General features: G+C 43.2%; 1 protein-coding gene across 5 annotated transcripts in view; it reads left to right on the forward strand.

Annotated features, from left to right (window-relative positions):
- Window positions 1-22,037, forward strand: part of LOC116848138 (filamin-A) — a 47,485-nt gene that overhangs the window by 2,380 nt on the left and 23,068 nt on the right. For 2 of the 5 annotated variants that reach the window (XR_004378914.1, XM_032823963.1), the window contains exons 1-14: window positions 3,166-3,424; window positions 4,309-4,688; window positions 9,925-10,049; window positions 10,473-10,603; window positions 11,172-11,385; window positions 11,466-11,583; window positions 11,899-12,086; window positions 12,304-12,459; window positions 12,735-12,876; window positions 12,956-13,161; window positions 13,476-15,027; window positions 15,121-15,262; window positions 15,914-15,993; window positions 16,067-16,234. Coding sequence is in view for 3 of the 5 variants with exons in the window: in XM_032823963.1 (XP_032679854.1) it covers window positions 3,192-3,424; window positions 4,309-4,688; window positions 9,925-10,049; window positions 10,473-10,603; window positions 11,172-11,385; window positions 11,466-11,583; window positions 11,899-12,086; window positions 12,304-12,459; window positions 12,735-12,876; window positions 12,956-13,161; window positions 13,476-15,027; window positions 15,121-15,262; window positions 15,914-15,993; window positions 16,067-16,234 (3,835 nt within the window). In the remaining 2 variants the exon portion in view is untranslated. Of the gene's footprint in view, window positions 1-3,165; window positions 3,425-4,308; window positions 4,689-9,924; window positions 10,050-10,472; window positions 10,604-11,171; window positions 11,386-11,465; window positions 11,584-11,898; window positions 12,087-12,303; window positions 12,460-12,734; window positions 12,877-12,955; window positions 13,162-13,475; window positions 15,028-15,120; window positions 15,263-15,913; window positions 15,994-16,066; window positions 16,235-22,037 lie in introns of those variants that run through there. The other 3 variants (XR_004378911.1, XM_032823925.1, XM_032823932.1) reach the window with 3 other exon arrangements.

Below are 22,037 nucleotides of genomic sequence, written 5' to 3' on the forward strand. Positions count from 1 at the left end.
ATAATATATATATATATATATATATATATATATATATATATATATATATATATATATATATACATACATATATTACTAATGATAATAATAAATAATATCATTATCGTGCAATTCTCGTCGATGACATTTAATTTTGACAGTTTGGTCCGATCCCAACTTGATTTTGTCTAAATTATTTTGCAACTAAGTGTACGTATGCAGGCAGTGGTACCTTTACTTTACACGAACTGAAATTTTTTCACCGTGCATCCGTCTATTGAAATTGACGCTCAGAGAAAACAAAAGCACACATTACATCACGTGGCTGAGACGTGCTGGACGATTTCGGCTCGTAAACAGTAGAAGGTTTGGCAGACGGGAAAGATTGAGAGCGCCAGAAACGTCTCTTGTGCTCCACGTCCTATCGTCTAATCCCACGCGCGATATCTCAATCAATAGGACCGAAAGACATCTGCTCTTATGTCAAATCGAATCTTCCCACGTCGGTTTCGTTACGTCTCAACGGCTGCACGGGTTCTTCTTTCTCTCTTACGTCGAATTAGAATTTATCTTTATTTATTGCCCTCGAGATCGTATCACTGCGCCGCGCTCTCTCCTCTCCCTCTCGCTCTCTCTTGATTATAACTCGAGATTTAAAATCGCGCCCAGCTAGATCGCACAACACGATCGGACCCTTATACGTCGCGCATTGATGCGCAATATATCAAAAATCTACCAGCTGGGCGGTTAATTAATAACCAGGTTCTCAATGACTTAATTATGCCCTTAATTGCTGCCGCGCGGAGGGAAAGCGAGGGGAAGAAAGAGATCTCAGGAGGAGCCGTGTTAATGCATCCGAAGCCTGCGCGCCAAGCCGCCGCGAATTTTTGCACTCTTACGCAAGCATTACCGCAGTCAGACGGGCCTTTGAGACAACAGTGATGTCATGCTACGGTGAATCGCATTGAAATAATCCCGCCGCTCGTGCCGCGAATTACGCATAAATGGAAAAGCGAGGCGCGCGTGTCCATAGAGGTTCATGATCACACCGCGGGAAAACGGCTTAGTTGGTATAACTGAATTTTCCATCGCCCATCAGTGGAAATAGGAGCGGATGAAAAACTTGTTTGTAGGAACAGAAAGGTTCTTGCAGGAGATTTCTGCTCGGTCAATTGTTCTCTGTTGTTGCAGCCAGCTTTTGACGCAGCTGAATGTTCCGACAAATGCTTTTGGTTGCGATAACGGAGATGTCATTTCATGAATTTTCATCTGGGAAACCGTTGACGTCGCGGTTTTTAATTGCAAGATCTTCACGATGATTAAACGTTAACGCTTTGAACCTAAATTCTTGGGACTCACGGGGATACACCCTGGACTTCTAGGCAAAGTCCCAGACAGCACAAATGTACAAAATCGAGTCATAAGACGTCTTTAGGACGTATTTAAGATATCTTTAAGATAATCCCTTATAAACTTGTCTTAAAGATGTCTTAAAGATGTTTTAAAGATGTCTTATGACCCAATTTTGTGCTGTCTGGGGTGACATTTATAGTTTCATTCTTTTAGAAATTATTTCATAAATTGTTAAAACTGAAGTCAGAATATGTGCAATTTTTATATTAAAGATTCTTCAGATTTTGTGAATTTCTCTAAATATAAATATATGTTACAAATATTCTAGAGATCTCTTTCCGCACGCACGGAATGAGTATTGCTCTATAGCGGGATAACGGGTTCAAAGGGTTCAAACGTGATGGCAGCCGAAGTATTGAAAGCAAAACCGACACTTTTCATGTCGATGCGTAGCGGCTTTAGCACCAGCCAGAGAAAAAAAGTAGACCGCGACTTAATCCGCGGGGATTCAGCGTTAGTAAAAGCGCTCAGTCATTGCTTGATAAATACGCGAACATTCGCGAAATGTTCCGCGAGTGCTCGCATAATCGTGATTGGCGGATTCCGTTTCAACGCTTTCTTACGCCGTTTCTCTACTTAATAATTAGCAACCGGTGCTTTCGGTTCGCGCGGGTCGTCGAATCAAAAAAGAAAAGACACTTGTAACGCATCTTACAAAAAGATTGCAAGTATTTCTTAGAAGAACACGTTTCTTAATGTATAGAGTTTGATGACGTCATCGTGTTAAATTGTGTGGCGCAAAAGATTCGTCGATTTTGTTAAGTAAGACCGTTTTCCAGCAAAGGACACTACCCAGACAGCACAATATTCAAAATCGGGACATAAGACGTCTTTAAAACATCTTTAAGGTATTCATAATCCGATCTTATATTTAAGATCATCTTAAGTACTATCTTAAGATGTCATGAACCAATCATAGAGCCGTATTCGCATCTTAAGACATTACTAAAGATGGTCTTGAAATAAGATTCGACTATGAATACTGGTCTAAGACATTTTTAGGACAAGTTTATAAGGTATTGTCTTAAAGATGTCTTAAAGACGTTTTAAAGACGTCTTATGACTTGATTTTGGATATTTGTGCTAGGCTACGTTATGCGAACTATTGGTCACATTTTTCATAATACCTTTCTAGAATTTAATAGAAAAAATGACAAATCTTTTACAACAAGCTAAATATATGTGAACGCCTTAAGAGTGGTATTTATTGTCGGATCTTATACTTAAGATTGTGTGTTTTAGGTTTATACTGCAATTCTAAGCAGAATCGTAAAACTCATAACTTGTTCTCGTAAAATTCGTCAGAACTTATGAGTAGATTTACAAGTTTATGTCATATATCGTACAATCACTTGTAAATATCGTAAATTACATGAAATCGTAGATATTTACGAGTAATTGTACGACATATGACATAGACTTGTAAATCTACTCATAAGTTCTGACGAATTTTACGAGAACAAGTTACGAGACTTACGATTCTGCTTAGAATTGCAACATTATTCTCAGATGCTGTTCAAGTCATTTTTTTATTGACTACGAAGCATCTGAAGATAAATTTAAGACGATCTCAAATGCAAGCTCTGATCTTGAATAGCGGCGTAAAAATATCAATCTAAGGAAGAACTCACGTCTTGGCAGAAAGGCAGAAGCCGATCAGAACTCGCGCTGGTAGAAAAGCAAAAACTACCACCTGACCACCAGCGCGAGTTCTGATTGGCTTCTGCCTTTCTGTTTTCCGTTTAAGGTGTGTATTCTCCCTAACGAATCCTGCTCATTGTTTGCACGGGCGGCGGCAGATGGTGACTTTGTTCTTTTCGAAGTTACCGCGTGTTTTGATTCCGCGCACGCCGCAGTTTGTTGTGACCGAGTCTACGAGACACTTCAATCACCCGACGGGGAATTGTAAACAACGCGACGATACACATAGCTCAGGGTCTCTCGCAGTGTGTATGCTTCGTTCGTCGGCATTTACGATTTGCGCGGGCTGCGGGACAGACGCGGAAATAGATTACGCGGACGATCAGGCTAGGTACGTGCACTCGCGACGCCGCAGGTGTCTATGCAGGTATCTATGCACCGGCACTTTCACCCGCGCGAAATTCTACCGCTAATCCTCCTCCTTCTCCTGCTCTTCCTCCTCCTCCTCCTCAGCAGCCGCGCGCGCGGACGGCTCCGTGGATGCACAATGCACGAGAGCGACGTGGGTTTTTTCAGCGGAGTAAATCGAGTTTCTCGCCGATGGCGCGACCTTAAAGGTTGCGCTCCCGCGGATAGCTTACATGACCGTGTGCGCGCGGACGCGATTAGATATTTCATAATTAATCACTCGGCCACTTAACGTTCGCATGCGTGATTTAATTGAGACAATTCGCTACAGGTCGTGGATGTTGAGCAGGTGAACGAAAATCGTACAACTCCGCGTCTTTGTCGTTTCGAGTCGAGTTCGGCGATCACCAAATATCAGGGACATTCAGAATTAACTTCGAATTCGTCGGTCGATTCGCCGATGTTAACGTGACACACTTGAATTGGCATAATTATGCATGTATTAGGGGCATCCATAAGTATAATTAACACATTTAAGAGTTTATATTTAGGTTTTTATTCTGGAATATCTTTTACCGATAAAAGTGTCTCTAAATGTGACCTATAAGCCTTCTGATTGGCTTTCAATCATATTTAGAGACGTTTTTATCGATAAAAGAAAAGTTCCAAAGAACAATCTGGTTGTTCATACACAAATTTTTTCCTTTTAATCGTTGGTTTTCCTTTTTTCCACATATTTTCTTAATCTTTTTTCCTTAGCTTTTTCTTTTATTTTCTTTTTTAATTTTTAATTTTTACTTTTCCAACCAATAATTCATGTTGAATACCTTATTCAAATAGCACTAACACTTTTCGCTTCTCCGATAGGTACTCGAGAATGCAATCGACCGAACAGTTGCGACCGGAGCAGCTGGTGGGCCTGGTGGCCCGCTCAGCTGAGGGAACGGCCGCCAAGGGGATGCCGATCAAGGGCCACGAGGACCTCTGGGTGGAGATCCAGGCCAACACCTTCCGCAACTGGGTGAACGAGCACCTGAAACACGCCAGCGACGTGGGCGGCGGACCCGTGCTGGACCTCGCCGAGGACTTCAGGGACGGCACGCGTCTTTGCGCCTTGGTCGAGGTGCTCACGCAACGTCGTCTACCGCGGTGGAACCCCAGGCCGGCGAATCAGCACCACCACCTGGAGAACGTGTCCACGGCGTTGCAGGCCATCGAAGCCGACGGTGTGAAGCTCGTCAATATCGGTGAGATATCCTAAACTGAACTTTCCACTTCGCTTGTCATGACTCTAGTCACGGTCGAAAATGCGCAGAGCCTTCCTTCCTAATGAGTTGCTAGTATTCGCTAAATAGCGGAAGAGAGAAAAAGCGAGAATGTAAAACGCGTTCGCGAATTGCGAACGGCCAATCTTTTATCGACACGTGGATTGCAGTTTATGACGGGAAATTTCGCTATATGTATGATTAACGTTAATTTTGCGTTGAGAATGCCAAATACTTCGATTCGCTCGAATTCACCGAAAGCTCGCCTTTTTGCCCACCCAACCAGGTCGGATCTCGCGACACCTTCGAAGTTCGCGCGGCGGACACGCCGAGAGAAATTGAGTTCGCCTGAGTGGTGTCTGAGCGTTTTTGCGCGATCCGCGACGTAGGAAAAACCACCAAGATCGCAGGCTACAGTGCGCTGGCAAGGGTATAACGCGCGACGAAGGCCGAGCGGCGTCCATGGTCGCGCAAAACCGTCAAGGTGTTGCACGCGCTCAACGTCCAATTACGCTTCGTAATTGGAACGATGAGCGATCATTACGTCCGCGGGTACAATGTGTCCCGAAGCGTTCAGTTCCTCGTAATTCGTACTATAATTCAGCCGGATTTCTACCGTTTCCTCGTCCACGAACTTCCTGTTTTTTCTTGATCGTGAATTTGGAAATTTTACTACTAGTTTTATTCCACACTCGATGTGTCATTAACACATTTGCGGCGAACATATTTCAAAGCAAATTTTGCAACTTTTATATTTATTTTAGTGATAGAATGTTGCGAGATCCAGCTAGATTCAATTAATAATTTCTATAAATTTTCTAAATTCTTCTAATAATTTTTTTATTGAAGATGAGGCATCCAGTTTTTTAGAAAAGTGAACTGACAGTGAGTGTTGACTACGAACGTATTTCGAAGTAAATTTTATAGCTTTTTTATTTATTTTAACGATAGAATCTTGCAACATACAGACTAAATTTAACTAATAATTTTCCTAAAATTTTTCAAATTTTCTAATAATTTTTATTAAATATACGGCATCTAGCTTTAGAAAAATGCACAAAGTGTCTGCGAATGTGTTAGTATTCTTCGCAAAAGAGAACTCTGCACAAAATTCACTCGAGAAAAATAATTAAAGAGAACACGTTTGGCCAGCGAGACCGGACGCGAACAAACTGAACGTCATCCTCGCACACGTGCACGCACACACCGCGGTAAAAACGTTATCAACGTCCTTTTATAGCGAGTGACGTTTCGAAGTGTCAAGAACACACGAGAGCGCCGTCGTAGAGAGTCGTATAGGTCTTGGGAATGCCTTATCGTAATTCTTTTCTGATGTTTATGCAATGTTTCTCTTTTCTTTCTTGCTAATTCCGACCTCGCCGATGTAGCGTTTCGCAACTCGATCACGGTATCCCTCCGCCTCGTAGTTAATCGCCGGCGAGCGAGCCACGTGGGAGAGAAGCGGGCTCGTGTTCATTAACTCTCTCACCGTGGCGTACCGAGGCTCAAGGAAGAGGCGCACGCGCGTGAGATGACTTATTAATAATGATATGCAATCAAAGTATGAGGGAGCCGCGACGCATTCCTCGGATAATGAGCAATCGCTGGAAATGCGCATCACGCGTCGCGCTCGTCAAGGAAGAGGAACGCGCCGAGATCTCAGCGCGTCGATCACGCTCCGTTCTTCTTTCTTTTCCTCATTCTCTTCCTTGAGCCGGGCTTTCGCCGCAAATTATCGGCTGGTAGCGGCTCGTTCGTGGCAGATAACATTTCGCTATTCTGACCGCGCATCCACGTATGAGCAAATTGGCCGACCGCGTTGAATGTAATCAATGCGATTTTTTCGCGCAAAATCCTCCATCCGAATTCCTCGAATTCCTCTCTCTCTCTCTTTCTCTCTACCGCGATGCTCTCTGCCCTTGCAATTTTCCCGGCGATCGACGAATTCTTCTTCCGTGGCCCTCGTGCGCGCGCGAGAATCGCCTCACGTCGACGTACGCTTCGGGGAGGGCGATGCACTTTACTTCAGGGTTGTGTGCCGTAGTTTTCAAGATCATGTCTATGTGGATCGTTTGCGTATTTCCCACGTGATGGGCACACGGTCGTTTTTCATGTATAGACGGTGTAAATCTTGTGTAGAATATTGTAAATTATATTCAAATATGCGAGAAAGGGTAAGCGTGTTACGAGACAGTTATATCATATCTGTTCTGGATCAATTGCAAACTTAACGTTTAAAAGAGATAAATTGCATGACATTTTCATTTTATTATGTGGCAAAGTGGTTAAAACTCTGTCAAAGTATTTTATAGACTCCAGCTTGTTTAGGAAATAACATTTTTGTGTCTTTATTATCATGATGTAAATTTATAAACGTTGTTTCCTGATTCTGTGGAGTCCAACTCATTTAGAACATAACGTTTATAAATTTCCACCAAGATTCTAAAGGTTAATTTTTTCTAATTGACTTTTTAATACATTCTTTAAACGACATTCATGTATCACTAGTTGTCTGCATAAACGACCCTTCATATATACAGTTTATATTGTTTATATGTAGATGTAGAATATTATAATTTACACGTAAACGCTCAGTACTGCTTTACAGCTTCGTTTGCGCGTGCATTCTGCGATCAAAATTACCACAGCTCGCGTGAAATTTATTTCTGATTTTCGTTCGCGGCGTAATTGTCGATTCGTATCGTGTTATCGCGCGGAGGATGCGAGATCGAGCGCGATTAGTTCGCGAAAGCGAGCTCCTCTCGTTGAGAGGACGATTTTTTCTCTACTCGGAAGTATCGACGGCGATCCGGGCCATTACCTGCCACACGCCGCGCCAGAGAATGGCTTCTCCTGTGGCTGAGCCTCGATGTAGCAATAACAACGCGCTGCGTTATATCCTCTCCGTCTGTGAGTCAGCACGCGACGACGGAGACGTAATCGTTCCGAACATGCGGGTCATCGTTGAGCAAGAATCTTTTAACGACACCCGAAGGTCTACGGGTTCGCTTGCGGGTCTTTCGCGGTGCGCCTTTAATATTTCGCGCACGACGCCGGCAACGCGACACCGTCATCGTGAACGATGCGCTGACTGCATCGTGTTCACTTTGCTCGAGCCGTCGACATTTTCCTCTCGATTTCTTCAGTTACTGCAGACGATGGCGTTAATGGAAAATATAAGAAGAAATAAAGTAAAAGGCTAAGAGCAAAAAAATTATATTAACCTTTTAAGGCGCATAATTCATGGAACACTCTAGTAATTTTTTTTAATGAAATATTGTCAGAAACTATACATGCATATTCAACTGCCCAATCCTAAGTGATCCCTGTTGGTACCGGTGATACTTAAAGGGTTAAGGAAAACACACGGAGAGAATATTGTAGCTTCTTTTTCATATAAATTCTTTTCAATTTTACTATGTTTTTTCTAGCAGTACAGAACAGTACTGAGTCAATAGAGTTTATCTTCCCGAGAAACATAACACTTTTCTTCTAGTATACTTCAACTCCTGAAATGAAAATAACACATATGAAACACAAAGATAATAAATTTAGGCAGAATTCCTTGGTTACAAAATTCTACAAATCTTTACTATAAAATTCTCCCGTACAACACTTGAGGAAACAATCGAACGGAGAAGGATTTCTTTATCGCGCGCAAAATAAAATCATTTTCTCAAGGAAACCGGCGAGAGAAGGTAGTAGCGTTGGATGAAGGATCGAGAGGCCCGATACGTTCGGGGCATCGCGATTAACAGCATACTCTGTCTACGTTTTGACGTGCGCGCTTTTACGTCACGCCTTGCAAATCGGAACTTCGAGGTCGTTGCCTTTCTTGTGTCGCACCGTTGGCGCCTACGAGGCCGCTGAAAGCCACCGTCGCCGTCGTTATTGTGCACGCACGGTTGTTACCGTGTGATTCAATTCACGATGGTGTGTAGATGATATCGCGACACAGAGAAAGAGAGAAAGAGAGAGATTGGGATGAGAACGTGCTTATCTTCCAGTCTTGAAGAGAGCAAAATATACACGCGGACCGGAATGACAAGCTAGGCGCGACGAATGCGAGCACGTTTATCCTTTAATTTCATCCTAATTAGACTTCACGCCGGGCGTCATCTCTTTTCTCAGCTGAAGATCGCCAGGATAAAACGAATTTTACGAATTTGAGTCGACGATCCGCGCGGTGAAGACTTCTTACAATTTCAAAACTCCAGATTTGAAACAGTAAACAGCGCCAGGCATAACGATGAAGATAAAATTAACGCGTCATGCGATATTTTACGCCATATTTTTCCTTACATTAATTATTCCGTTAATTCTAGAGAATATGAAAAATTCATAGTTGAGCATGAAGAATGTTTTAAGAATCGTTCTAGAAATGCAGTAAAGATGGTGATTGACGCTGCTGTAAACAACTTTTCTTCAACAGCGTGAACCATCATCTTTCTTGCATTTCTAGAACGATTCTTCATGCTCGGCCACGAATGTTTCGTCATCAGAATTCATCAGAATTAACATTGTCTCGGAAGAAACCACATATCTTATTAGTAAAAAAATTTGACATCACTATTTTGTTTAATATTTTATTATTGACTTGAACTTTTCTATTAAAATTGTTATACCCAAGATGTAAATCGCCTTTTCTTTCACGTTTCGCTTTTTGACGGATGAAAGAGACCAGAGACTGAGGATCTGCACGATTAAAGGCTCACTGTTCGGAGGATCCAAGAATCGTGCTTGGAAGTGAGAATCTGGGACGACTGTGGTGGAATTGTGAATCCGTTAAAGAAACACTCGTCGAAAGTGTCGAAAACACCTGTGCTTCTCTCACAATTGACGCGTGCGCTTTCTATAAACACGCGCACTCGCGCAGGACTAAAATCCAGGCGATGTGTGACTTACTGTGCTGTGGAGAATAAAATATCCACCGACTTGTTTCCCGGAGTCATCGTAAATCCTTCCTGTGCAATTACGACTGCGGAATGATGCCGCTTAAACACGCATACGTGCCTCTCCCCCTCTCTCCTTCTTAATTTTTCTCTTCTTTGCAGATTCCCGCGAATTAAATCACTTCTCCGACGCGCAACTGTTCTTTTTAGAAAGAAGAAATTTAGGCCGACAATAAATCCAACTGATTTTCTTCCTGCTCGTTGTACCGTTTCATGCGCGCTATATTTGAGAGTAAAGCATTCAAGACGATTTCCTCGGCTTTCAGGTAACGTGGACATCGTAAACGGTAACCTGAAGCTGATCCTGGGCCTGATATGGTCGCTGATTGTGCGCTATCAAATAGGCAAATCCAAGTTCCCGCCGAGGAAACTCATGCTCGCATGGCTCAAGGTCAGTACACGGTATAATTGCAACGCGCGCGACCTCGGCGGCCGCTGCATCGCTGGCTGTAAACTAAATCCAGAAACGGCGGCGATTACTTCACTCAGGCTTGTAGTCTCCTCCGTATGTGTGGATTGCGTTATTACGTGTATTACGTGAGAGCGTATTCCCATCTATGAAAGAACTCAGGGAAACGTCGATCTAGCGTTGAATGGACGCACGCTGAAATCGACGTCGATGCGGCGCAATATCACGCGTTATAAATCGCGGGAAACGATCGCTTTGTAATTCATACGCGTGCTTGACCCACTAATATATATCGTTCACATATATCCATTAACCGTTATATTAATTAGCGTTAATAACTGGGAGAAGTTAGAGTGGATAATTTACAGACTACGCCTTAATATCCAAGAGCGATTCTGTCTTCAGGCTGTCTTACCGGAATGCAGAGTCAATAACTTCACGACCGACTGGAACTCCGGCGTGTACCTGAGCGCGCTTTTGGACTACTGCAACCCCGGCCTGTTCCCTCATTGGCGACAGCTCGATCCGAACGACAGGTAAAATACACGTGGAATAGTTCGAACGTTTCACCGAACGTTCAGTCATTAGGAGAGAGGAAGAGCAGAAGGAAAGAGATTGTAATACTTGCGAGGTGAAACCTTGGCGAGGTCGTTGATAGTTGAGAGATTAATCTAATGTTAATGCTTGAAGGATCTTGTGACAATTAAGTAATCACAAGCGAGGATGTGAATGAATAACAGATGTCTGAAGCTTAGTTCCCAAGATATTCAAGCAAACTTAGCAAACTTTTATTTAAGATAATCAACGCGAACGCGAAATTCGCGGAAACTTATGGTGGGTGCTCAAATATCTTGAGCTTTTTTGTAGTTCAGGATGTAGTCGTTGTCCAATGAGAGAATTTATCTTGCGAATTATTCAAGAACAAATTCTGCCATTGAACATCAGCTCCGAGCTGCGTGAAAATGGTGTTCACATCGTATTGAAATCGAATGTGCATCAGAATATCCTGTTACTTGTTACCGCGAAGTGATGGCGCGATAATTCCCTTTTTTACGTAATTCGCATTGTCGACTCAGGATCGCGATCGTTATGTTAATTTTGCAGCGTTTATAATTGCCGCAAGGCTATGGAGATGTCGAAACGGGAGTTCGATATTCCCATAGTGTTGGAGCCGGACTACCTCGCCTCGCCGTACTTGGACGAGCTCTCGGGAATGACCTACTTATCGTACTTCATGAAGGAAGGCTCGCCGGGCTTCCACGCAACGCTACGATGGGTCAATTCGCAATTATCACATACCTCGATACGGAACTTCACGGTGGGTGGAGCCGCGGCGTCCCGGTTTAACCGTACTCCGCCACGATATCTCACGGTGATACTCAATTATTCCGCTTGCAGACGGACTGGAACGACGGTAGAGCACTGTGCGGAATCGTCCGAAATCTAGGTGGCCCGGCGCCACCCTACGAGAAACTCGACACCGACCCTTCCATGTGGGAACACAATTTACAAATGGGTAAAGCAACCCGCGATGAGTCACGAGTACTTTTACGACAACGTTTGATAAGAACGTTCTATTATTTTAATAAAACATCAATGAGAAAGAGATAAAAATTAAACAAAATAAAAAATAGGAAGATATCGAGAAGATCCCAAAAAATGTCATATAGACTTTTCATAATAAAGATTGTATAAATTCTAACGAGTTCTCTCGATATACACATAACATGAAATCAGATTAATTTGATAATACAAGGAAAATTTGAAGAAAGGACTGACACGTTAGCGAGACCCGGTCTGCCGTAAATTAATCGCACGTATTCTCTGCCAGGTATCGACGGCGGCAAGAAACTGGGCGTGGAGCCTATTCTGAAAGCGAAAGATATGGCGGACCAGAATGTAGAGCATTTAGGCGTAATGGCATACGCCGCGTACTTTCAGTGGGTGAAGCCTCGCCCTCAGGCGAGCCAGCAGATTGCCGTACACATCGACAGCACATCCGCCAGAGCGCAACAGCCGGTTGGTTAAGTCATTGTTTGTTAATTACGCCTTCGCGCGGCTAATCAGCGCTCACGAATTTTCGCCACGTCGTAGTCGCTCGTTCGGTCCCGCCTTGGAGATCTTAAGGACTCGCTCAGTCGACGGTTCGCCTCATTCGCGAAGCTTTCGACACCGTGGAGCCGCCGATCGTGTGTGCTACTGCGATACTAAGAGAGATTATACGATCCTGTTGCAGGCACACTTTAAGCTAGAGATGCTGACCAAAGATGCAAACGCGAGAGAAGTGCGCGGCGAGATCATCAGCCCCAGCGGACGTGTCGAGTGCAGGCTCACGTGGAACGGAGTTCACGGAAAAGGCACTTTTGTGCCTACGGAAGTCGGCATGCACAAGGTTCGTAGAAGGCGCAGCGTAGTCGGAACAGTTGTGAAAGTATTAAAAAATCACGTGCTACTTTCGTGCAGAATGGATCCTCTGTAGGAAAATTTCGAGTTCGAAAATCTTTGAGATCGTGTATGTCGAATCTGTCAAAATTTTAAGCTTATTTTATCTCTCTTATCCGTCTTCTTTTCCATCTTTGTATCTTCCATCTTCAAGATTTTCAAGATTTAGATATCGTGCGATGTCAAATAGTTTCTGTATCACTGAAATCACATTATTGCATGCAGCTGATGGTATACAACGACGGCGAGCTGGTGAACGGGTGTCCTTATTACTTCAGGGTCTTGCCGCCCCTAACGAAAATCAAATCTCCGGGCATGGATCCTTGCGCCATAGGGTCTATCGTCGAGGTTCTAGTCAATAGTTACGGTACGTGCTGGTACATCGCAAGTACTTCTTTCTACACGCTCGAACGAACACGCTCGAGATATTGAAATTTCACTTTCAGGAACTAGTCATGATGGTATCGACGTGACCGCATGGTCGCCGACCGGCAGATCATTGCCGTGCCCCGTCAAAGAAAACGACGGCGTACACACGGCAACTTTTCAGCCCGACGAGACGGGGGAATGGAGCATCGCGATAACGCATAAAGGAAATCACATACAAGGCGGCCCTTTCACTTGCTTCGTGTTCGACCCTAACGGAATCAAGGTATCGAGGATCAATGTAGCATGATTTGTTTGTCATTGTCAATTGATCACACGTAGAGCTACCGAAATGTTTGTTTCATAAATCTGTTACAGAATCTTTGTAAATCTCATAGAAAGATATCTTTTCGTGAAATATGAATTTAGAAAATGCGACAAACTTTTACGACGCGAAAAGCCGAGATGTTTTAAGAACTGAATTTACGAATATCCGCTTTTATTTTCAACCAATTTATATCTATTTATATTCTATTACTTTCAACAAATTTCTATTATATGCTACATAATCACTAAAATTAATTTTGTAATTCTTTGTAGCTCTTGGACACCGACGGCGCCATGCCCGGACAACCGTTTTCCTTCATCGTCGACGCGAGAGGGACCGGCGGGCTCGGCGACGTGATCATCGACATAGTGCATGATAAACAGTCAGTGACTTACAGGATGGAAGACTTTGGTCACATGCAGTATCGCGTATCCTTCGTTCCCGGCGATGCCGGCAAGTACAGGGTGTACGTGTACTTCAACGGTTCGGACGTGCGCGGCTCACCGTTCTCTATACGAGTAGGCACGCAGAAGGGCTCCAAACGGTCGAAGGAGTCCACGTCCAGTCTGGAGCGATCGAAGGTGTCGTCTCTGGAGCGACGGATGAATGGACTGAACGTCTCTGCGACGGAGAGGTCCAGCCCGACTCAGAAGATCTACACGTCTACCGCGTATAAGTCTATCAGTCCGACGCAGCGTGGTTACTCGCCCGTCCATCAGACCAGCCCGACCTACAAGACGTCCAGCGGCAACTACGTCAACGAGAACTCCAGCAGCTCGATGTACCACAGCACCAGTTCTCTCAACCGCACTCGTTCGCCGAACCTCAATCACAGTCCTGTGCAAAGAAACGTGCACAGTCCGTCAGTGCTGAAAGAGACGAAGGAGATCTACAGTAGCAACAGCAACGTATACAATCAGCACTCAAGGTCACCAAATCTGCAGAGTCCCAGCTTCATCAAGGAATCTAAAGACATCTACTCGTCCAGCACACTCAACAGATCGCGTTCGCCGAACCTGAGCCCGACTACGCCGCTCGGTTCGCGTCATTCTCCGATTATCAAAGAGTCCCGGAACATCTATAGCTCAGAATCTCTAAAGAGATCGCGTTCTCCGACCCGCAGTCCTATGATGTACCGAAGCGCCACACAGAGTCCAGTGAATCGCAGCTTCAGCCCGCGCAGCGGCGACAAGGACAACGGTGTTGTGGACACCAGCAGCAACGTACGAGTGTCGTCGATGGTCGGCGGCACTTCCAGACGTGATTCCTGGGACGCTATCGCCAAGACGCGTTCGTTGCTGTCATACGGCAGTCTGGAGTCCTTGGCGAATCTGACCAACAATTCGCCGAACGCCGACAATGCCGGCGCCGGAAGTCCGAATAATTTCCTCAATAATAATTATAAGAACGCACAGAGCTATTCCACCACCACCACCACCACCACCGCCAACAATACCACGAAGAACATGACGTCGCACACCACGACGAGTTACTCGACTCTACAGAAATCGTCGAGTCCCGACTACGGTACAGGGCAGAAGTACAGTAACGATGGTCAGCAGCACACCCGCACGCATGGCATCCTGAAGAACAAGAATAACAACTATTATGGCAACAACAAGGGCGTAGACACGACGGACACAGCTGCGCACGATCGCTACCTGAATAACGGCAGTTCCGTCTATGTGTCGACGCCCGCATCGACCGGCAAGGGCTCGGTCATCGCTACCGGAAGCGCGCTGGAAACGCTGCCGGTGCACCGGCCAACCACTTTCAGTATCGCTTCCGCCGTGGATCCCAATAAGGTGTCCGTCACCGTCACTGGTAAGTGCCTATGCGACGACGATTCCTTGTTCAACGCTGCTTGACGACGAACGTGTCGTGAATGCTTGATCGCTTTCTCGTTCATTTACGCAGGTCCAAACGGCAAGAGCGTGCCGGTACAAAGATGCCGGTCAAAGCTGCGAGGCTTGACATATACCATTACCGCTGAAGAAGTCGGCGAGCACGTGATCCAAGTTCTCGTGAACGGCCAACATATTAAGGGATCTCCCTTCAGGTCTGTATACGTTGTGAACGCGACGCTTTCGTTTCAGTGTGAATTTTAGTTAACGCGTCACGTTAACTTTCTTATATCAGGTTTATTTTAATATATTTTGTGGCATATTTTGTCATATTTTAAATTTTATTATGCGGGAGTCTTGCAATTTTTTTTCTTAATTACCATAGTTTGGGATATTATAATTCATTAATATATCAAGTAGATGTAAAAGGTATATCGTTTTTTTTACTAAGAAAGTTTGTTGTAGGAGATTCAAGTATTAAAAGAAAAATAAAAAGTTCTCGTCAGAGAGATGTCTAGAAACTCAAGTCGATATTTATTTTACTCGTAAAAATTATAAATTCTTTAAAATTGGATAATTGTGTTTTCTATTTCATTTGACAAATATTTTACACCAACCTAATAATATTATTTTCCGAGGCAGTAATATTAATTCGAGATTCGTGTGTCACAATATTTAATATCATATTAAAGAATAATAAAGAATATGTATGGGATCGTCTGAAATGGAATCGATTTTTGTGAAATTAAACTTGGGAATTTAAAGTGAATCTTTTATTTTAATAGTTGTCGATGTTGATTTAATCGAAAACATTTATATCTGTCTAATTATCGTATATATGCTAACAATTTTTATATGGGTTTCAGGTCACAAGCGTATAACGCCCGAGCTATACAAGTTGGGAACATCCCGAACGGAGTGGTGAACCAGCCTGTGGAATTTGAAAGTACGTATTTGCCTCTGTAACGTTGCAATGTCGTGTAAGTGCATCGGCTAATGAGAGCGGTTTTGTTCATCAGTCGATGGATCGAGAGCCGGCTCCGGAAACTTGGAAATCCTCGTGAACGGAGGTCACGTTACCAGTTTCGTGAGAGCGCTAGGCAGTCAGCGTTTCTTGGCATCGTTCGTGCCACATGAAGCGGTCACGCATTTAGTGGAGATGACGTTCAACGGCGAAGTTATTCCTGGTGAGTCACTTTCTAATCAATACTCATAACCCGAAGTCTTCTAATAAGACTCGCAACTGCTTCTCCGAACAGTATTCGAATTTAGTATTCAATTACAAATTGATTCCGATGATTCCATCCTGTTGCGAACAAATTGAATATCTGACAATAATTTTTTCACACATACAATGTTTGAAGTTTAAATGTTAAAATATAATTAAAAATTAAATATTAATAAAAATATTAAAATTTGAATTTGAAAATAAATTAAATTAAAATAAATTAAATTAAAATATATTAAATAAAAAATTAAATTAAATTAAAATAAATTGAATTTAAAAATTAAATTAAATTAGGAATAAAATTAATTAAATTTGCATCGGAAAGGACATATCTGTTGGATATTTCACCTGGAAAGCAGATAGATTTTTTCTCTCTATTGCAATTGTGTTTTCTTTTTATTTATCTTATTATTTTCTATTTTTTATGTACAAACAAAAGGGATTATGATCCCGTCAAAGAAGTAATGAATAAATGAATAACGCGCTGAATTTGTAAGGATTTGGAAAAAGACTTTAGAAAAACCGACAGGTGTTTAACAACTTAGATATATAAATAGATCTTGCGTTCTTGCGAGATAAGTCGCGCAAGATAAGTTGACGGTTAGAGCACCGTTAGCCATCGATCGTTCACTTCGTTACTTCGTTCGCGCATGTCATTCCACGCTATCTCTCGCGTATTCGCGCGGCCACCGCTACTTTAGTCGTAAAGATCTTAATTTCTACGACGCCTTTAGCGAGCCTTTCTTTTGTCAAATGCCGATGCTGGGACGTCTCGGGGCGGCTCTCCGCTAGAATTCCTGCCGCGTACGCGCACGCGACGCACGCGAGCTCACGTGTGCACGTGTACACGCACACGTGGGCACACGTATCCTCTGGAATGCGCGATAGTCTTTGCCGTCGCCATTAAGGAAGCTGGAATGCATACTCAACGCTGAAATGTCTTCCCCCTTTTTTCATTCCCTTTTCCAAAGCGCGTCGTTTATGCGACGTGATCTAACGACTACGGTGCGGCCGGTTTAAGTCGATGCATGCACGAATGAGGTTCGACGCGTCGATAAATCGTCGTTCGATTGAAGTAAAGCAGGATTTCGCGATCGGCGATTATCTTGATCGTAAATATTCCCCCTGGTGAAAGTGATTCATTGATCCTGTATTTTCTATCTTGTACCGTGATATTAACTCTACATTAGTCCGCTATTCCTATCGAGGTGGGGAAAAATCGCCAAACTAATGGGGGGTTGTTGTCCCTTCGCTCAGTGCATTTCGTTGACTTCGTCAATTATTACATTATCGCATGTATGCGAAGCACTATCGATCAAATCAAACCTGTCAAATTCTGATTTCAAAAAATAATATTTTCTTTTAATAGACGAAACTTATTCGGTAACGTACATTCACGTTTTTTTCAAAATTGATACATTAATTACATTGGAATGTATTCACCAATGCGATGCATTTGACATAGGCTGCGTTTGTTTTGGCGCTTATAGCGCGTGTAAGCATTATTTGTCCTTGTTTAGTATTTGATAGAAACAAGGATGAAATGATGCTCAGAGCATTGTAAGCGCCAAAACGAACGCAGCTATAGATAACTTATAACTTGTTAGAAGCAAGTGTATCATATACAGAAAAACACATACTATATTCAAATGAATGTTACTTGCTTCAAGTATTTTATAAATTTATGTATCCACAAATATATCATAAACTCACCATAAGTATCAAATTCGTTAAAAATAAGCATTCTGAAAATCCTAATAAATTTAATACTTTAGTAGACTCAAAAACATTAAATTAAAACAAAAATTAGTTTGCTTACTTACGTACAGTGAAATCAACTTTTTTCTCAATACAGTTTTATAATATTCTCTAAAGAGAATAAATCCTTCTCTCTTGAGTATATGATAACGATTTTTTCCCAGACTTATGTGAGCACACTGAAGAAAAAATATTTGAAAATTCATTTGTGGAATACAAAGTTTGTTGACAGAAATAAAATTTATTTCATAGAAATAAACTTTATTTCACAGTAATAAATCCCACAAATAAAATTTCAAGCATTCTCAGTGTACATCTTAAGACTATTTATTGGAGATAACTATTACTTAAAAGAAATACATTAAATAATCTCTTTTCTTAGTAACAGAATTATGTTTTTCTCTGTGTAGTAATGTATACAGAACTCGCAAATGAAAAGACATCTTTGAATGTCTATTGAACGTGTATTGAATGAACGTATTTTGATCGATCGTTTCATATAGAAGAGATAAAATTTTCCCATATATTCACACGACCAGGCAACTTTTGTTTCTGCATTCGAGTTGAACGGTCAACGTGTTAAATTCGCGAAGGGGTGACGCAAAATATGTGTATATCGTATCAAACTTCAATATTCCTAGTTTCTATCATCAAACTGGACACGTAGATTCGTTAAATGGCACACCATTGGCGCGAATCCACCTTGAGTTCCGTCATGCTTCGCCACATCAACTATATAAGTAATATCTCGTCTCTCACGCGCGCGAGCGCAATTCACAATGTAGTCGGCACTCGTGCCGATCTTATCACGGAAATAATTCACTCTTACAATACACGGCGTTGTTTTTCTCGTGACCTTTAGCACCATCGGTAACGCGGGGCTACCCGCGTCTCGATTTCCGACGACTAGCCGGCGAGAACGCGAGAAACGGGGAGAAAGGTGTCGTAAGAACGGCTTCCGGTGTAAGGGGCGACCACCGGTCGCCCCCTCGCATCTGCTTCACGCTTCGTAGTAACTTTTAAAAACGGCCGTCTGCAATCCAAGCGACACAGCTTGCAAAATCCCCGCGTTATCTTGCTCAATGCGTGCCGTGAGGCAACGCTATGCCCAGATATGTATACTGCGGTGGATCCTCGATGAAAGAGTAACTTCCTCGTGGAATCTCTCTCTCTCTCTCTTTCCCTGAAAAAATTTACGGTAAAATGTTCCTTATTTTAATCTGAAAATTTTTTAATTTTATTTTTATTATCTTTAGAACTATAATACGCAGAGGATAGTCTCAGAATCTGGTGTGTATATTCTTTTTTCTTCTTACTTACATTTAATTTCTCTGCTTTTCCCTTTTTCATGACTAATTTTTTGTTAAACTATTCTCTAAATTTCTTGTAGTGAAATTTTGAGTTTCATTAAAAAAATAGAATGACTACCGAGTCAAATTTGAGTGATTTTCTGCTCATACAGAGTAAATTCTCTATTCTGAGTCGTCAAGTGAACATTTCTACTCAAAATTGAAGAGTACATCTGATGTATTTAATCATTACAGGAGCATATTCACTCTGATTGATTGAAAAATTCTTAAGGAGCCTGAGTCCACTCTAAGTTTGAGTGAAACGTTCACTTTTGCTATTTCGAGCGGCAGAATCTTCACCATCGCTTTGAGTGAAAATATTCACCACTTTTCACTCGTTTTAAATGAGATTTCATTTCAAGAAATTCGAAGAATATTATAATTACTTTCTGCTGTAGCAATAACCAAAAAAAATTAGCGAATAAATCGTCCTAATAATTTCCTTAGAGGAAATATTGCCGTAGGACGATAATGAAGATATCGATTTACCTTTCCCTGCGGACTTCAACGTTGTGGTGTGCGTGAAATTGCGTTTCCGCGAGTGCAAAAATTCTGCAGCCGTGCCCGGTAGATTTTACTTTCGAAGTTTCCACGATGAAACGCGCCGATATTCTTGCTCCCTCTCCCGGCTCTCGTGAAATTCTTCGCGGCCGCGGCATAATTAGCCGTGCCCTCCCGCAATGAGCAGCCGCGAGCGTTCCTCACCGCTTTTCATACTTTGCATACTTTTCCGTCGGACAAAGAGACTCGTCCCGCCGTCGGTATACGGGGTGATCGAGTTCATCCGCGTCCCACAGACCCGCGAGTAAACGTGTCTCTAAGTCAGCGGGTCATCGGGTAGGTCGTTGACTTGCGATTTCACGCATTCACGCGACGTCCCACTGACCTATATGCGACGTCATCGTTCTCTTCGGCTATCTGAACAAATTTTTCTGTCGTCGTCGCCGCGGCCGCCGTCGCCGCTATACCTGGCGGTCGTATGTCACGCGTCACAATGCACAAGGCCGTGAACCGCAATGTCGAATGACGGACCTTCGTCCTCTCTCGTTTAGGTAAACCGTTGCCACACGCACACACCTGGACGGCCGAGACGAAGACGCTTCTCGACCTCGTAAGAATGCGATTATCTGCGCTCCTCAAAAGTGTCGACGCGAGAGAACGGTGGAACGTGCCGCGAGTGCCTTGCGGAAAACCGTATAATTGGCGAGCAATATCTCGCGTGCAACATCGACTCGCGATTTCCTGCCTGGCGAAGGATTGACTCGAACCTACAAAACTTCTCATTCAGAATATGCTTCGCGACTATATCAAATTCTGAAAGGCCGCGATTCTCTCTTTTTTTCTGTTTGGAAAGGAGTCAAGGAAACTGAAGGGGAAAAGCGCTCTAAAAGCGAAATCACTCGGAACCACAGACAGAGAGAAAAGGAGAGAGAGAGATACCCCGAGGATGTGACTCCGCGCTACGCCACTGCACGTGCACGAATAATATTATTTAGATGCCGTATACAGTGCAGTCCGCAACCGTGACTAGCTACTCGCGCAGGGAAGTAGTAATGCGCGGTAACCATGTTATTATCCACCTTTTCCTCCTGCGCTCTCCTCGAGAAAAGATGCGGATTCCTCCGCCGTATTTCTCAACGGCGTTTTTTTTTTTTTTTTCAAGCGCACGTTTTGCATCACAGTCTTTCCTTGAAATCTCGCCGTTTCGTTCGCCGAATTTCGATGCGAATTTAAATGATTCTATCAGAATGTGACTCGGAATGTCTAATTATCGCGAGCTCGTACATAATGAGGAATTCATTTTCACTTCTTTTTCATCGCATCCGTGTCGTTAAAAATTATATATGCTGCGCGAAATTACGACAATCCACAGAATATCGAGTATCGTTACGCAATTAGACGACGCGTTTCAGTGCATTCCTCCGATCGATATTTCGCCCGCGTGCGCGCATAGGAATTGTGCATGGAATATGAGCATGTAACGAATACCGTGCGCGATCTATAGGTGTGGCTACGGAACCCATGTCGGCGTGCAGACGTATTTGGTTACGAATGAGGATACGCAGCCACTACCTACGTGGACACGAACATAATTCAACACGTGGTCGTATATTACGACACCGTCTTGCTAATTGCTACATTAACCCCTGTCATCTGAATCGGTCTCTGCGAAGGTCAACATTCTTTTCGGCACTTTGACCCGGCGGGCTAGGATAACCTCAGCTTCACCGAATCGAAGGAGGTTAACACTAAAACCACCAACGTTATTATCCTCCTGAAAAGAAAATTAATCACGCAAACTAAAATCCTGCGACTGGCTATTATTAGCCAAATATTACATTAAATTAGTTATTCATTTTTTGGCCAGCTAAAATCGACTTGGATCCGCTGATTGCATTACATCTACACGCGCGCTTTGATTTGGTTCTGCTTCCTTTCGCGTAATCATACAGCGGAGTGAACACGCGCTGCACCGTTATCATCGATCGAGGAAGAAATATACACGGCTGTTTTCCGCGCGACACCTCATAGGAGCGGACTCGCTGTCGACCGACCAGCGATACGTGGAATGCGTTCTTGTGAGCGTTTTTATGCACGCGCCGAGGAAATTATCGCTGATCTGCAACCCCGTATAACTCATTGCTAGCGCTACTT

Source organism: Odontomachus brunneus, unplaced genomic scaffold (genome assembly GCF_010583005.1).
Source record: "Odontomachus brunneus isolate Ranch 3 - 2012 unplaced genomic scaffold, Obru_v1 Obru_scaffold_005, whole genome shotgun sequence".
NCBI classification, from domain to species: Eukaryota; Metazoa; Arthropoda; class Insecta; order Hymenoptera; family Formicidae; genus Odontomachus; species Odontomachus brunneus.